The 17,034-nt window shown below is 41.0% G+C and overlaps 1 protein-coding gene across 1 annotated transcript in view; it reads right to left on the bottom strand.

Moving 5' to 3' along the window:
* Positions 1-6,095: 6,095 nt before the first annotated feature.
* Positions 6,096-17,034, bottom strand: part of SNX24 (sorting nexin 24) — a 163,271-nt gene continuing 152,332 nt past the window's right edge. The window contains exons 4-7 of the mRNA XM_079916027.1: positions 14,986-15,080; positions 13,544-13,576; positions 12,956-13,020; positions 6,096-7,616 (exon numbers count right to left, since the gene is read on the bottom strand). Of these exons, the coding sequence (XP_079772153.1) occupies positions 7,549-7,616; positions 12,956-13,020; positions 13,544-13,576; positions 14,986-15,080 (261 nt within the window). The 3' untranslated portion in view covers positions 6,096-7,548. The remainder of the gene's footprint in view (positions 7,617-12,955; positions 13,021-13,543; positions 13,577-14,985; positions 15,081-17,034) is intronic.

The raw sequence follows: 17,034 nt of genomic DNA, 5'->3' as shown, positions 1-17,034 counted from the left end.
TCTGTGATGAAAAAAAATTACCATGATACCAGATATAAAAGCTTATGCAAAAGAAGATAATTTCTATGGGTAAGATACCTCTTATCTTTTACTTCATTTAAAATACCTTATCGGTTTTGTTGAGCTTCTGATGGGCTGGTGTCTTAAAGGTATTATCAGCCTTCTGCAGTAACCATCTGGCATTGTTTGATTTTGTGCCCGCTCCTCCTAGAAGTAGTGAGGGTGTTTTTTAATTAAAAAAGTTAAAATATTTTTAAAATGTGCAACATGAAGGGTTGCGGTTCTCAAACTTTATTGTGCATCAGAATCACCTGGAAGGCTTGTTAGATTTCTGGGTCCCATTCTCCGAGTGTCTGGGGCAGAGCCTGAGAATGTGTACTTCTAACAAGTTCTTGGGTGATGCTGAACCATCACCTTGGTCCAAGGTTCCAACTTTGAAAACCACTGCCCTGAGATGTCACAAAACCATGTTTTTTAAACCACTGGATTAGCTTAGTAACTCATTTGTAAAGGATAGACGTTTAAGAAATCATTCAAACCATCACCATTCTGTGTATCAAACTGGTGAGCAAACTTTAGAAAACCACTGTTTTAGAACAATCAGGAGGTAACGAATCATTACGCAAATCTGGGAAGATGTTAGTAAACCCTGATTGCAAGGTCGTTCACTCCGCAAACGTTTCTGAAGGCCCTGCTGTGAAGTGTGTAGCCAGCTCTGAGCTGGCTGATGGGAACACAGGCTGCAGGCCACCCACTCCTTCAGCAGCGATTCTGGGATCTACTCCCGCACCTCCCCACCCCCACTGAGAAACAGGGTAAACAAGTCGTTAGCTGCCCCTGCCCTCAGGGAGCTCATGCTCTTTGGAGGGGGAGAAAGACCTTAAACAAATCAACAGAATACTACAGAGGGTGGTAACTGCTATGACAGAATACAATTGTGCTATGATAGAATAATGGGGCAGAGCGAGAGTTGGGGTGCCACATAAGATTGGGTGACGTGGAGGGGCTCTTGGACGAGGGGACATCTAAGTTGATGTGAGAGTGGGCCAGTCTTCTGATGAGAGGTGAGAAGGGTATTTCAGGCAGAGACCCGCAGGTTCAAAGGGCTTAAGTGAGAACCAAATTTGGCAAGTCCTGGGAAGAGAAAGACCAATGTCGCCAGTGAGATAAATACCAGGAAGAGGAGGGCGAGGAACTTGGGAGAGGGTGGCAGGAGTTTAGATTTTAAGTGGGGATGGAAGCCACTGGATAATTTTGAGCAACAGTGACATGATTTGACGGACATGTTAAAAAGATGGCTCTGGCTCTCATGTGGAGGATGGACTAGAGTACAAGTGGAAGCAGAGAGACCTGGGAGGAGGCTGCAGCTGAGAGCACAGAGCTTGGTTTAATCAAGGGAGATGGGACAGCACTCTGATTTATAATGTAGTGTAAAAAGATGAGCAATTGTCCCAATACTAGTTCTTTCCGACCTGAGTATTCACGTGTTGTTCAAAAATGCACATAAATACAAACAGTTCTAACGTGAGGCTGACGGGGGCGGGGGTGGGGCGGATTAGCTTAGCCTGAACTGTGTGGATCAACAGTGCAAATCCTGATCCCCTTTACTAACTGGTGGCCTTAGTCAAGCTATCTTGCCTTTCTACTTTCATTTTTTTCACTGTAGAGGGGAAAAAATAAGAATACATACCTCAGAAAGATGTTGTGAGGCTTCAATGGGATAATCTGTGGATAGAACTTAGCCCAAATTAGTGCTTTATCATGTTAGCTACTTATTAGTCACTCCCGATCTTTGCTTTCTTCTTCTATAAAGGTTTGTAAAAGCTTTGTCCAGTTATAATGGCCTTAGTCTCACCACATGTGGCGCCCAGAGGAGCTCACTACGTAACAGCATCTAAGTGAAGAGAATATCAGGGCTGGAGACACTGTTGATGGCGCCATGGCTGATGTTAGAGTAGAAGAAGGCAGAAAGTGTTTCACATTGTATGGGTCAGATTTACAACTATACTCTGAGAATATAAAACAAAATTTTCTACAGTCAATTACATGTACTTCAAAGGCTTAACATTTCAATGTACCCTCCTCCCCCTCACACAAAAATAAATACCTCTTCACCCTCATCACCAATCCAGACCGTCACTCTGCATCTGTATGGACAGAAAACATAAATGTTGCAGTATTTTCTGTTTTGAGTTAGTGTCTGCTACTTCCCTGGGTTTCTGCTGCTGAATTCAAAATCTATAATTATCATCAAGGATGAAAACCAAAACAAAGCCAAGATGAAAGTGATTGCTTTGAAGCTGAGTAGAGACTGGAGAAGATAGTCCTAATCACTGAACTCTACATCCAATTCAGTTAAATGGAAAGACATTCCCTAGTAAATGGCCAAAAATTCCAGAAAACAAGGATTTTGTCTATATTCTTTATTTATTAAAAAAAATAAATTTATTAATTATTTTTGGCTGCATGGGGTCTTCGTTGCTGCGCATGGGCTTTCTCTAGTTGCGGCAAGTGGGGGCTACTCTTTGTTGCAGTGAGGGCTTCTCATTGCTGTGGCTTCTCCTGTTGCAGAGCATGGGCTCTAGGTGCACAGGCTTCAGTAGTAGTGGCATGCGGGCTTCAGTAGTTGTGGCTCGCGGGCTCTAGAGCACAGGCTCAGTAGTTGTGGCGCACGGGCTTAGTTGCTCTGCGGCATGTGGGATCTTCCCAGACCAGGGCTCGAACCCGTGTCCCCTGCATTGGCAGGCAGATTCTTAACCACTGCACCACCAGGGAAGCCCTCTATTTTTAGATAACTAACACCATGCCTTAGTGCAGCAAGAAATCTCAAATGCATTTCACTGAATGAGTGGATGAGTAAATGAATACATATTCACATAGGGTGTCTATTGAAACCACTACCCAAACTTGTCTGTCATCCTTGCTGCTTCTTCAAAGAGTCCTGCTATAGACTGTTTGTGTCTGCTCCCCCCACCCCCTCCTAATTCATATGGTGAAAACTAATCTCCTATGTGATGATGTTTGGGGGTGGAGCCTTTGGGAGGTGATTAGGGATTAGTGCCCTTATGACAGAGGCCCCATAGAGATCCCTGGTGCCTTTCCCGCCATGTGAGGACACAGTGAAAAAGAGAGCCCCTTACCAGACACCAAATGTGCCAGTGCCCTGATCTTGCAATTCCCAGACTCCAGAACTGTGAGGAATAAATGTTTGTTGTTTGTAAGCCACCCAGTCTATGGTATTTTTGTTACAGCAGCCAGAATGGACTAAGACAAGTCCCTCCTCCCCATGGCCACATGCAATACTCTGAGAGTTGAGCTGCTGTTCTTTTCATAGTAGATTCTGCAGGAGGTAGGAAAGCCAATAACCACCAAAGAAGGGGAGTTCATAAACCATCTCTCACATCCCTCAAACAGTGGTTCCTAACCTATGTGTGTATCAGAATCAACTGAGGATTTTCTCTTAGTACCCAAGGACAGACCCCAGCCCAGATTTATTGATTCAGAGTTTTAGGTGATTCTGATGCACATCTCTGGTTTAGAACTATTGGTTTAGAATCTCAGAGGTTGTCAGGGATACAAGAATAGCACCTGGTATGTCTGCCCAAACTCCTCCTGCACCCTAGACAAATATCACTAATTGGTTGCTATACTCTTACTCACTGAGCCTGTATTCACTCAAAATCCTTTTCTTAAAAAAGCTTTTTAAAAAAATTGTAGTAAAATTACACGACATAAAATTTACCATTTTTTACGTGTCTAGTTCAGAGGCATTAAGTACGCTCACACTGTTGTGCAACCATCACCGTCCATCTTCAGAACTTTCTCATCTTCCCCAGCTGAAACCCACTGAACGCTAATTCCCCATTTTCCCCTCCCCCAAGCCCCTGGCAACCACCACTCTATTTTCTGTTTCCATGAGTTTGACTATTTCAGGTACCTCAAATAAGTGGAATCATACAGTAGTCATCCTTTTGTGACTGGCTTATTTCACTTGGCATAATGTCTTCAAGATTTATCCATGTTGTAGCAGGTGTCAGAGTTTCCTTCCTTTTTAAGGCTGAATAATCCACTGTATGTATAGACCACATTTTAGCCATTTATCCATCAGTGGACACTTGGGTTGCTTCCACCTTTTGGTTGTGAATAATGCTGGCAAAAGCTTGGGTGTAGAAATAACTGCTCGAGTCCCTGCTTTCACTTCTTTTGGGTATATATCCAGAAGTGGAATTGCTAAATCATGTGGTAATTTTATGTTTAATTTTTTTAAGAACTGCCATACCATTTTCCACAGAGGCTGCACTATTTTACTTCCAAAAAGCAATGTATAAAGGTTTCAAGGTCTTCACATCCTTGTCAACACTTGTTATTTTCTGCTTTCTTTGGATAGTATCCACTCAAATCGGTGTGTCAGAATCCTTACCTGAGTGCTTTATGAGCCATTATCAATTGACCAGAGTTGACAAATGAGATGAAAGCCATTTGTTATTTCTAAACTGTGATTGTGAGATTTCTATACTTTTCAAAGTGAAATGACTGAAGAATTTACCATGTGGGGATAGTCACAGTGTTATTGGTGCCATCTGTATACATGGTCCGCTGTTTGAAATTGGGGAGAGGAGGAGGATACCAGGAGAATGGACACCGGGGCTGCCATATGCAAATTTGCCAGGTGATGGAGGTTAGGCCTGAGAAAGACTCTGCATACAACAGCAACTGGGGGACATTCTGATATCAGCCCCAGGCAAACCATCAAATCCAAGAACCGGGGGATAAGGGAGTGTGAGGGCTGTCCCCATATCCTGGCTTAAGTGGTTAAGAGGATTTCTTTTCCTCTTCTTTATTCTGTTTCCTTCCCTCTACTCTACTTCTTTATTGGCTATGAATCCATGCTTTGAAATATCCATGTTTCATAAAAAAAGGGGAAACGGAATATATGTACAGTAAATATACATTATTTGCTTGCATGTGGATGAAATCTCTCTGGAAGTATACATGTAAACCAAGAACAGTGGTTGTCTCTGGGAGGGGAACTGGGAATCTAGGAGACAGGATGGGAGAAGACTTTTCTTTTTATATATCCTTTCATATGTTTTTATTAAAATTTTGACTGTGGAAATATATTCCATCCTCTTTCCAATGTGCATTTCTGAGGTGCTGACACCAGAAAGTTCCAACTCCTTCCCAGACTCCCTTGAAGCTGGGGATCAAGAATAAGGTTCTGCCAATTGCATGTGCTTTCATGAGCTGTAAAAGATGGAAGTGGGTGAATGCCATCTTCCTGCTGCTTTAGGCTGCGGTTGCTGACAAGCAAAGTCATGGGCGTTGAGAGGCAACTGTGGTATAGGTGGTGACAGCTGAACACTTTGTTCTAGTGCCCAGTCACCAGCTGCCTGGGTGCTGCCATGAGGTAGTTATGGTAGTAAGTTACCTCCTGATCCTACGTGCTGATCCCTGGATCGAAGCTACATGTGCTGTTTTTGACTTCAATACGTTCAGTAGCAGCCTCCCAGCTCCCTGAATTCCTGCTAAAGACAGAGGCTGTAGCTCCCCTGGCAGGCGGGTATTGGAAATTGCTGGAGCATTCTGGAAGTCATGCCTAGAGACCCACCAGGAGTTCATTCCCCTCATCCTTCCAAAAGATTCTGTAAGCACTGCTTCTTATTATTCCATTCTGCTTAAAATACCTACTGTGGTTTCTATTTCCTGCAATGGAATTGAAATGGAATATTAAACATTTAAATAAAAATTAGAAAGTCATCACTAAAAAAAAAAAATTCAATTCTCAAAAAAGAGTAGTAGTGCCACCAAAGTTCTTGATAGTGTGCTACCAAAGATGCTTGGGCTTTATTTTTTTAAAAAACCCTCACTATCTTGGTAAATCAACTACTTAATGAGTACCTATTGGCTTAATAGATGAGGTAATTTAACAGTTACCTTGTCAGATTAGAAGTAAATGTCTATATGAATATGTGAGAAGGTGTGTGTGTGTGTGTGTGTGTGTGTGTGTGTGTGTGTGTGTGTGTAAAGAGACAAGACACAATTTATGTTTCCAATAAAATCCTGGCAGTACAAGACATATCCAAACACTTCTTGTTCTTCATTTTTATTTAACTCAAAATAGCTAATAACAAAAACATTTAAAAAATATCTCCAACACTTGACTATTCAGTCATTTTTGGTTGATGACACTTGATTATTTAGTTCTTGCTTATTTCCAGCATGTAGTAACACATCTATCATAAATAAATCTCTAAGAGTCTGCAGCAAGCTTTAAACCTGTATATTTAGATCCTAATCAAAAACCATGATTTAATTATTAGTTTTATATCTAAATATTTTTCTCCCACACAGAAGCTTATTAACTAATAACCATAAATAGGCTAGCTATTAACTGGTTTTCAAGGACATGTCCAAATGTGGCACATATATACAGGCTGCATATATGCTTTTATCCTTTACTACTCAAAATGTGAATGCCTGTAAGATGTACAGTGGAGTTATATCATAAACACATTTAATTCAGTACATGAGATCAGTGAAAAGGAAATGATAAGGAATAAGGAAAATAACAATCAATCTGGCAATTATATACCACCTATTCAATGAATGGATGCCCTCAAGCAAACCAAGATGAGTGTTGTCAGTCTGGTGTTCCCTCAGTCACTGTAAGTTCATATCTGTCTCTTAGAGGGCAAGCATCTTGCAAGGCTAAGTATTATTCTAGTGTTTAAAGTTATGTGTTTTTTCCTACAAAATAGCCCCTAAACACCAACAACTTCAATTGGTCTTCAACGGAAGAAACAGTTACCTCTTCCAACACTGGAGGAAAAACTGGCTGCCGTGGATGGAGACTTCCAATATGGTACCATTCTACAGGGCTTTCAAGGATAATCTTGGGACCCCATTTTATCTTACGTGCCGACATTAGAAGCTAACCCCCGGATATGACGCAGCCCCACTGTAATGTAAATTAAAATGCCATGATTTTAAAAATGCCCTAATATTGTCAGTATAATTTCATTCCCAGTTTAGTTCCTTCCTCACATTTGGCACAGTGTGTTTCTGTGATGCTCTCCTGGTGCCAGCACTTCAGAATGTTACCCATCACTGGCTGAGAAAAATCTCATGATGAAAAGATTAGTGTGTCATAAAATCTGAACAAAACAGCTACCAAAGTTGATCAGTCTCACCATGATTCGGGATAAGATTTCCAATTAGCAAACGGTGTGACTGAAGCAGAGAGTAACTGTTTTGCTACGCTCGGAGCTCCCAAAGATCTTTAGCTTTCTTTTCCTGGGTTTCTAAATTGGCAGCTACATTCTACTTCTTAAACACTTGGCCTTAACCTCAGCACCGCCCTGGTTCGGTTTCTATTTTTAAAAGCACCATTCTAATGGAAATGTCCCTGCTCTGAATTAAGCTGCCGCTGTGAATTTTACCACTAGCGAGAGCCATCATGTCATAGAGTTTAGGTTAATTTGGTAGGTATCGATTTCCTTGACTACGACTTCGAAACTTGCTTCAGCTTCTTCTAGCCATGGAGGATTTCTACCTGGGCTGTAGATGAGGGTAAAATATCCCATGGAGAACTCCTTCAATAACCACATTTGGAAAATCTGAAAAACAAAAGTAAAACTGCTTTTCTTATGGACATCAATAAAACACACGTGCACCTCCTAGAACGAAACAAGGTAAGGCCTAGGCATAACTCGGGGATCTGCATCACCATACAGTTTGCCCTTGTTTCGGACGTGCCATCAGTCATGCTGCTTCGGCCTCGAGCCACGTGAGTGTACCACCAGGCGCTGCAGGAATACATGGGCAGATTTGTAGCTTATTGATTTAAGGGATGTTCTAATGGTTAATGCTGCTAGGCCCCAGCTCTTTATCTGAATGTTTTCTCCCAAGGAAGATGGATTACACTGGCAATTCAATTTCTAACAAAATCTCAATATACTTGAAGGAATTCCAAGATTTCTACTGGGAATACTTTGCTGCAGTTTTTCCGCCGTGGTTTACAGTGGCGTTTAGTCCAAGTGGTCTTGAGTATGCTTGTTCTATTATACTAGCTTCTAGAGAGCAGGAGGACAGGGGCCTGCCTTCCTAACGTAAAAGGGCAGATTCCTGACAAAAGCCACACTTGTCAAACTTGAAAAATCAGCTACATTTTTATAGGAAATGCAAAGGAAATTCAGAGGTGTATGTTATGTTGTATCTCAGTTTAGTCATCACAGCAGGTAAAATATGAACAGATAAGTTGAACAGGAGAACCGATCTATCACACGGTTCAGAATTTTCATTTATAAACTTTAGTCTGCACATAATTATATCTAGGATTTAAATAAATATAGTGATTATATATGGAAATTAAGTGGCCCAATACTTTGAGCTTCCAAGTAATATGTTCACTGATTAATTCAACCTCTACAGAGTACCTACTACATAAAACCACTTACAAGGGGATTGGACCTCATCAGGCTCTTGGAGGAGAGGGCTCAGGAGAGGGCGCTGACCAGGTGGAAAGTCTGTGGCAGGCAGGAGCCTGAGGCTAGTGTAGCAAGTGGAGTGGCTGTAAGGGCAGGGGGGCAATTCAAGCCTGGTAAGAATGGACAGGAATTCTGGCTTTATCCGAAAAGCAGTGAGAAGCTACTGAGGGATTTCAAGCAGAGTGAGACAGCAATGAGTTGTTTTGAAAAGATGACTGTGGCTGCCATTCAAAGAGCGACTGGAGCAATTTCAGAGTGGTGATGGATTGGATGGTAGTAGTGAGGGATTTCGTAACAGTACCTACTTAACAGGCTGTTGTAAAAATTGATGAATGAAACAAAGTGCTTGGACCTGAACTTGGTACATCGTAAGTACCAGCTATTATCACATGCCAAGTACTGCCTAATTACTGGGAATTTAAGTAACAGTGCCTGCCACGGAACTTACATGCTAGTCAGGGAGTCAAGTGAATAAACAAATAAAATGTGTTTTTAAAATATCTCCAATACGCAAGTACTCAATTACTTTTGGTTGATCACACTCACTTGATTTCTTAATGTTTGCTTTTACCCAACATGAAGTCACATAATTTTTAATAAAACATATCTTTAAAAGTTTGCAGTGGACTTACACCTACATACTTAGATACCAATCAAAAGCAATGACTCAGCTAAGTTAATTTTAATTCCAAACACATTTCTCACACGCAGACGTGTATTGATACCAATAGCCATAAATGAAGCTGTTGATTAATTTTCAATAAAATGCCCAAATTAGACATATTACACGCATCAGCATATATGCATTTATCCTTTACCACTCAAAATATAAGAGTCTGCTTAAGGTTAGTGATATCATAAGCTTATTTAGTGTAAACATTTTGATCCAAATCAGTAAGTTCAGCAAAAAGGACAAAAAGGAAAACAACATGAAATACTTTGGGTAATTCTACAGCACTCTAATAGGTCAAGCAGTGGTTTAAAGGCAAGGAGAAAAAGTAAAGCAGGGCACGGGGCCAGAGAGTGATAGGGGACGGGAAGGTGAAGAAGGACCTTTGTGCGAAGATGCCATTTGAGTGAAGTGGTGTAGCAGCCAGCTGTGAGGGTGTCTGGATGAAGAGCAATCCCACAGAGGGAACAGAGCATGCCCAGGCCCTGTGCTCACCGTCCAGCAAGCGCTAAGCATATGCCAGATGCTGGAGATTTAGAGGGTGAAGGTGACAGAAGGAGAGAGAGAGAGAAGGCAACACAATCTGTGATCATTGTTCTAAAGGAAGCAAAGAGGGCGCTCTGATAAAAGTGAATGGAATAGAGATATTTTATAATGAGTCCACCAACTAGTAACTGATGAGATAATCAGAGGTCTTTTTTTCTCATCTGTTACAGTTTGCTCCACTCTAAACTGGATTTTGGCTTCATTCCATGTATCATTTGATACAATGTCCATCACTGCTTAAATTACTCAGAAAACTGCCCTTGCCTTTGCTTCCCTTTGAGAGGTGATGAGAAGGAATGTGATTTGGGAAAGGTTTTGTTGGTTTTCATTTATTTTTATAAACATCTATTGTGAAGCTTAAAAAAAAAAGTAAGGGGGTGGAGGGGCTCTTGGAGGCTACTTGAAAGGAGAGCCAGCAAAGGCTCCCTGAAGATGCACCTGAAAGAGGAGAGGGCCAACAATGTGTGAGGACAAGAGGGTTCCAGGAGGAGGAAGCAGCAAGTGCCCTGCGGGGAATGAGTTCGGCGCATCTGAGGCCCAGAAAGAACTGCAATGTGGCTGGACCAGAGTGTGTGAGGGGGTCTCGGCAGACACGTGGGCCAGGGCCAGCCCACGGTGGGCCTCGTCAACCACGGCGAGAGTCTGGGGCTCGCAGATAGGGTTGGGATGGAAAAACAGTGTTGTGACGCAGCTGTGTACTCAAGGCCATCAAGGCCACAGCAAGGGGATTGTTCCAAGGAAAGTAAAATGAGAAGAGCAGAGGGTCTAGGACAGCCTTCAGGAGAGCTGCCAGAGCCTGGAAGAAAAGCAGGAAGGTGGGAAAGCCAAGGGGAGATAGTGTCTGAAGGAGGGGAAAGTGGTCACCAGTGGCTAAAGTTAATGAGAGGTCAAGGAGGAGGACTGAGAAAAGTCCACGGAGTTTAGCCACACTGCAGTTGCTGGGGACCTGAGCCAAAGTTATTTTGAATTCCCCAGAAAACTCAAAATGAAGGCCAAAAAGCATATGCTAAGAGAAGAATGTTTTATTTTTAGCATTTTATATGAAGAAAGTGTTTAACTGTCAGAATTTTAAAGACAGACACTCCTCTGATTTTTATGGGTGTCAGTGTATCTGTGAAGGTACTTCCAGATTCTGTACCTGGAACAGTTAAGAGGCCTTAGAACACGAACATGTGATGCAAGTAAAATTTATCTTTCAATTAAATGCTAAAGAGTTGCAATAATGTATCACTAATATAATATTTCTAAGACAATAGGAATCTGATTTATGACATGGGCTCAGGCAAAGTTCCACAAAAGGAGATGTAGTGGCTGGCTCTCTCATACTTCGTTCCGTCCTTTACATCAAATTCATGATTGACATTGACTCTCAAGGAGGAATCCCCTTTCTGTGCAAGTTGCTCAACTACATCACTATTCTACCAATGATCCATACCTCTTATTCTTTCTAACTCCAGACATTCGCCCCTAAGGCTCTTTCCCGGAAAGTTCCTCCCGTTCTTCATGGTCAAGCCAAGTGCACAGCAAATCCTGCTTAAGAAGCTGGATGAATTGGATTTAAGGATCATAAAATATCTTCCCTCTTCCAGGAAGCATCGTGGCTACTCCAGTCCACAGTGATCGTTCTACTCTCTACACTTTTATAGGAATTTCAGTCAAATGCTTAAAATATCTGAGCAGAAACAATACCTGGAGAAAGTACTTGTGGAACCATTTTTAAAAGCTAGTAAGAATACTTCATAAAACACTGCCCCATACAGAGTGAAGTAAGTCAGAAAGAGAAAAACAAGTATCATATATTAACGCATATATGTGGAACCTAGAAAAATGGTACAGATGAACCGGCTTGCAGAGCAGAAATTGAGACACAGAAGTAGAGAACAAACGTATGGACACCAAGGGGGGAAAGCGGCGGTGGGTGGAGGTGGTGGTGTGATGAACTGGGAGATTGGGATTGACATGTATACACTGATGTGTATAAAATTGATGACTAATAAGAACCTGCTGTATTAAAAAAAAAAAAGGAAGTTCATTTGGTTGAGATAAAAAGACCACTGCCCACTTAATCTAGACTAAGTTACATCATGAATATTTGTTAAATGTAACATCTTGTTAACATAATATCAACTAACACACCAGTTATATTTCTTACACATGGGAAGCAAATGTTAAAGAAAGGGGATTATTCCTCACTGAAGGGATTTTATAGAGAAAATACTACGAGACCATATTCATGTGTGGTTGTATAGCAAAGGCAGCTTTCTTCTAGAACGTCCCTCAACAGAGCGGGGCTGTGTCCCAGTCGGCCTTCTTTAAGCTGATAGCTAAGTGGGTGATCTGAGCACACAAGCATCCCTGCCACAGAGAACAGTCCCCTCTCTCTTGCTGGTGATAAGGTTTTATTGTCAGAATGTAGGAATGGTGTCCATAGATAATTTATCTATTGCTGTTTAGCTGCTATGCTATTTAGTTACTCTCAGAAACAAAGGCTGAAAATTCACTATATGCAAAGAGCACAGAAGGAGAGATTAGGCAAAAAGGGATCCACCCACCAGACCTGTGAGACTGGGCAAATCAGGGACCTCCCTGAGCCCCAGTTTGCTCAGGAGCGAATGATGATACCTGCCCTGCCTATTTCATGAGGTTGTTAAGGAAATTAAATGAGCTAATGTCTGAGAATGTACTCATGAAGAGCTGCATATCAGAACACTTTGAGAGGGACTTTGAATCATTTAAATTTCTAGGCACAAAGAAAGGACTCAGGCTAAAATACCAAATTACATTTACGCTTAAATTAATTCATTATACTTAAAGATACAACTTTAAAAATGTGTATCTGTCTGTCAAAGATGCTGTAATCTAAATGGAAATGGAGATACGCATGCAACGTATATACACAGCTTTTGGAAAGAAGCATTTTAAAAAAGGACCGGAACCTTGGATTCAAACCCTAGATAAAAACCAGCAGAAGCCAAAATAACACCACCCCCAGAATTAAGGACAATAAATCCCTTTCCCTCTTATTACTCTAATTCGAAACAGCCTGGCAAGAGAGAAAGAAAAATTACATTTCCTCCTGAAAGGCCTGCCCCAATTAAAATTCTGAATGTCTCTTACACCAAGAGCACTGGTTTATTGGCAGATTATTAAGCCCTGGCCAATGTCACTCTGTTAGACCTGTATTAAAAACGTGGTTTATGTGGTGTAGGGTCAGATCAGTAAAGAGCTGTTAGCAGATGACAGGTTTGATTACCGCTGGCTGCAGGCAAGACGTATGGATCCCTGAGGAACAGCAGCACCGGCTGGTGGGACAGTTTGCTGGAAAGGTCAAGAACAGGCATGTCAGCATCAGGGGACGATGGTAAACAGAAAACACTACAAACTAGCTTTGAGGGGATCAAACTGCTGTGCGGGGACACCTCAAGGTTTATGTATCTAACGGTACGGGTGAATAATAGCAAGCAGAGCTGGAGGAACAAACCAGCAGTGCGCTCATCTTCTAAACATGTCTTTGTGGAATTTGAAGCAGATATACAATCTATACCATAAATCACTGCTGCAAAGTGATTTTTTTTTTAAATCTTGTAGTACGATTATTGATGAAATGTATTCTTATTACTTGTATGAAATCATGTAGGACTTTATTCCTCTAGCCTTAAATAGAATGGTTACTTCTGTAACTTCCCATCAAATATTTATCATCTTAAAATCAACTTTCTAGCAAAGGTTTTCAAGAAAACCTTGACTTGAAACAATTAGATGATGGTAAGTAAATGTTTAACAAAACCTTAGTCTTATTCTTGGTTTGTATAACTCCTGACTGAATGGTGTTTGTTCTTACCTTGACTCTTCAGATTCTGTCTCGTCAAAAGATCTAAATTTTTTTAAAAAAAGAAAAGAAGACCATAAAAGTTGGGTCAGTATTTATGTCAACAAAGGAAGAAATAGCCAGTATTCTTAGAGCTCTGAATTGGGAGACATTTTGAAAAGAGACTTAGGTATTTTCACAGAGTCACAGCGTGGCTGATGCCTCATTCTAAGGAACCCCAAGGCTGCAATATTCTTGAATTTCAGTTTTCCTGGAGATGACTCAGAAATCCTATGGTTTTGCTTTTGGACTTATATAATGGAGAAAAGATTTCACTCATTTCATTCCCACTATCTCTTCTTTAAAAATACACAACTACATATGAAGCCCAACCTCCCAGCAAATGCACCAAGCTGGAACAGGAAGCACTGACCATACACATGACTTGGTGAGTGCGGTGTACGATTCTTGTTCTGAGGTGACTGAAAAGTGGCCCCGAGTAAACACTGCTGGTGAGGGAGCTGTGACGGGTATTAGCCTCTCATCCAGTGGATGGCTGGGTTTTAACACAACTCTGGGTGTGGTTAGCTTGAACATCTTGTAGTTAGTGTGAGTCATTCAGGCAGGTCTGGAGGCAGCAAGAAAATGGCTAGAACCCTCTCCCCAACTTGGATCTGCAGAGAGTTTGTGATGACGTGGTTCTTTGTAAATAGATTTAACATGTAAGAGATGTTGCCGACTGCCTTCGGAGGCCAGATCAACACAGGTGCTCAGAGCTGGGCGAGTGGCTTGTTTCAGAGTTAATGCTTTAGGAGAACTTTTCCCAGTTGCTGCTGATATCAGATGTCTGGTTTCTTGGTAGAGAGGGGTTAGGATCTGCAGCCCCCCCATTTAGAAGTTCCTGAGGGAGAGGCAGCAGGACAGTGGGGAAAGAGCTTACGCCAGAGGCCTGGGCTCTGCCAGCTCCAAGGTAAGCGACCTTAGGAAAGGCACTTTACTCCTGTGTCTCAGTTTGCTCAACTCTAAAATGAAGCGAGTTGGATAAAATCACTTCTAAGATCATTTACAGCTTTAAAAATCATATGAATAAATGTGCCAAGGGGATACAGACTTTGCACAAGTATTCACAAATAAACATTAGTCTCTAAATAAGCTATATAATTATATAGCTATATAATTATATATATATAGCTATATAATTATAACTCCCATCATGTAACACCATTCCATATAAAAGTATAATTTAAAAAGTCAATTCTTCAAGTTTAAACCTGAATTAATGAGTGTTGGTCACCTGGCCACAAGACTCAGGAGCAATTCCTTTGACTACAAGCAGGGGGCGAGCGAGTGCTGTACCAAGCCAAAAGAATGGGTGTGGCCAGGTTGGCCCTCCGCACCACCTGTGTTATCTGTTAGGCCAATAAGTGATTGAAAAGTAACTTAAGATACATGTCCAATAGGTAAACAACTCTTACCCACAGCTCTCTGCCTTTGGTAGAGAGGGCAAATGTCGCACATTGAGGAAATCAAGAAACAGTTTGGGAAGTTCTTCGTTTTCTAAAATGACAGCCTGTGAAAGCAGAGAACAATTAGAAAGTGAAGTCTGCTAGGCAATCAATCAAATAAACTATTTTGAAAAGTCATAACCATCCATCAAAGTTCTTACCAGCATTATTACCCAAAATCAAAATTACCCATTTCACCCACCAAGATTTGAGGCCAACACACACGTTATTCAGTGTCAGCAAATGCTCCATTTTATCTATTCTTTCACCCAAGCAGCCATTATAGAGCATCTACTATATATACTTCAGATGCTGACGGGCGGCAAGACAGCCAGGCGCCAGGGAGACACAGTTCCTGCCTTCATGGAGGTACTAATCCAGAATGAGTATTTAAAAAACCTGGGAACATCAATAATACTGCTAAGAGAGTTACATCAAGTTTTCCTTATTTAGTGATAAAGTGATCTGAAATTGTGTGTGTGTGTGTGTGTGTGTGTGTGTGTGTGTGTCTATCTACAAGAAACCACTACTGTTCAGGAAATACTATACACGGCTTTTTTAACTGGAAGATTTAGTCACGATCCTTCAGCTAACACCTGTTTCAGCAATAGGATCAACTGACATTTATTGCTATTTGGACAGCTCCACTTAAAGGGTCAGTAACAGTTTCACCACTAAGTGTAAATCAGTGTATATGCTGAAAAAAAAAATCTATAGAGTTCTTCCATTTAGGGAGCTCTGCTAAATGGCTGCCGTAATGGCATAACCATGTCAGTTCTCAGATATCCAAATTATGCAATTTCAAGGAGAGATCTAATAGAGAACGGTAAGAGTGCATTTTCATATATATTTAGTTTTGAAAGAGTCTGCCAGAGCAATGACTGTACATTTGCTCCCCCCGCCCTTTTTTTTACAAAGACCACCGGAAAAGCATCAGACGTTGTGCAGTAATCTCTAAAATTAATGTAACTATTCTTAAGGGTCATTTTTATAATTTACCACGGCTTTTTTTCCCCCAGTAAGTACATATTATTTAAAAAACAATAAGAATTGATGGGCATATATACACTACCAAATGTAAAATAGATAGCTAGTGGGAAGCAGCCGCATAGCACAGGGAGATCAGCCCGGTGCTTTGTGACCACCTAGAGGGGTGGGATAGGGAGGGTGGGAGGGAGGGAGACGCAAGAGGGAAGAGATATGGGGATATATGTGTACGTATAACTGATTCACTTTGTTATAAAGCAGAAACTAACACACCATTGTAAAGCAATTATACTCTAATAAAAATGTTTAAAAAAAACAAAAAAAAAAACAATGAGAATTGATGCTGAAATGTCATTCACTCAGCTGATCAGGAACAGCTATGCAAGGTGATGCAAAAGATACACAACACGTGAAAAAGGTCAAATTGTGTGTTTCTTGTATACACATAATTCTATATAATGTATTGTTTTTAGCCATAATTTACATCTGGAGCTGCCCATTTCTCACCATGCTTTGGAATTCTGTTACTCAGTTCAGGACATATAAATGGAATAAGCTACTACAGAGATCACCAGTGCTAGCACACTGACCTCTGTACTATACTAGTGCTCAACCATCCTGCTGTTCAGTTCCTAGAGAAGGGTAATCTGGAGATCCAGCCTTGTCTGGGGCTCTTACTATTCCTTACATGGCCATTGTACCCACTGAAGTTTAAGAAATAAAAAAGAGGAAAATAAAGATATCTGGGGTAATACTTTATTCGTTAAACAAATATTTACGGAGCACCTATTACGTTAGGCACTGGGATATGGCAGTGAATACTACAGGTCAGTAGAATGTGGGCTGGTGGAGAAAATTAGTGATAAACAAGTAAACACACACATAAGTTAAACTTGCCTTAGAATACAGTGACACAGAATCTGCACTCTCTAAATGCCTTCCCATCCATCCCTCCATCTTTCTAAAATGTTTACTTTTTTCTTGATTATAAAGTAGAAAAATGAAAAATTCATAAAATGGAGAGAAAAAAAA

Source organism: Stenella coeruleoalba (assembly GCF_951394435.1).
Source record: "Stenella coeruleoalba genome assembly, chromosome: 3".
Taxonomy (NCBI): Eukaryota; Metazoa; Chordata; class Mammalia; order Artiodactyla; family Delphinidae; genus Stenella; species Stenella coeruleoalba.
This window is presented reverse-complemented; position numbering and strand designations above follow the sequence as displayed.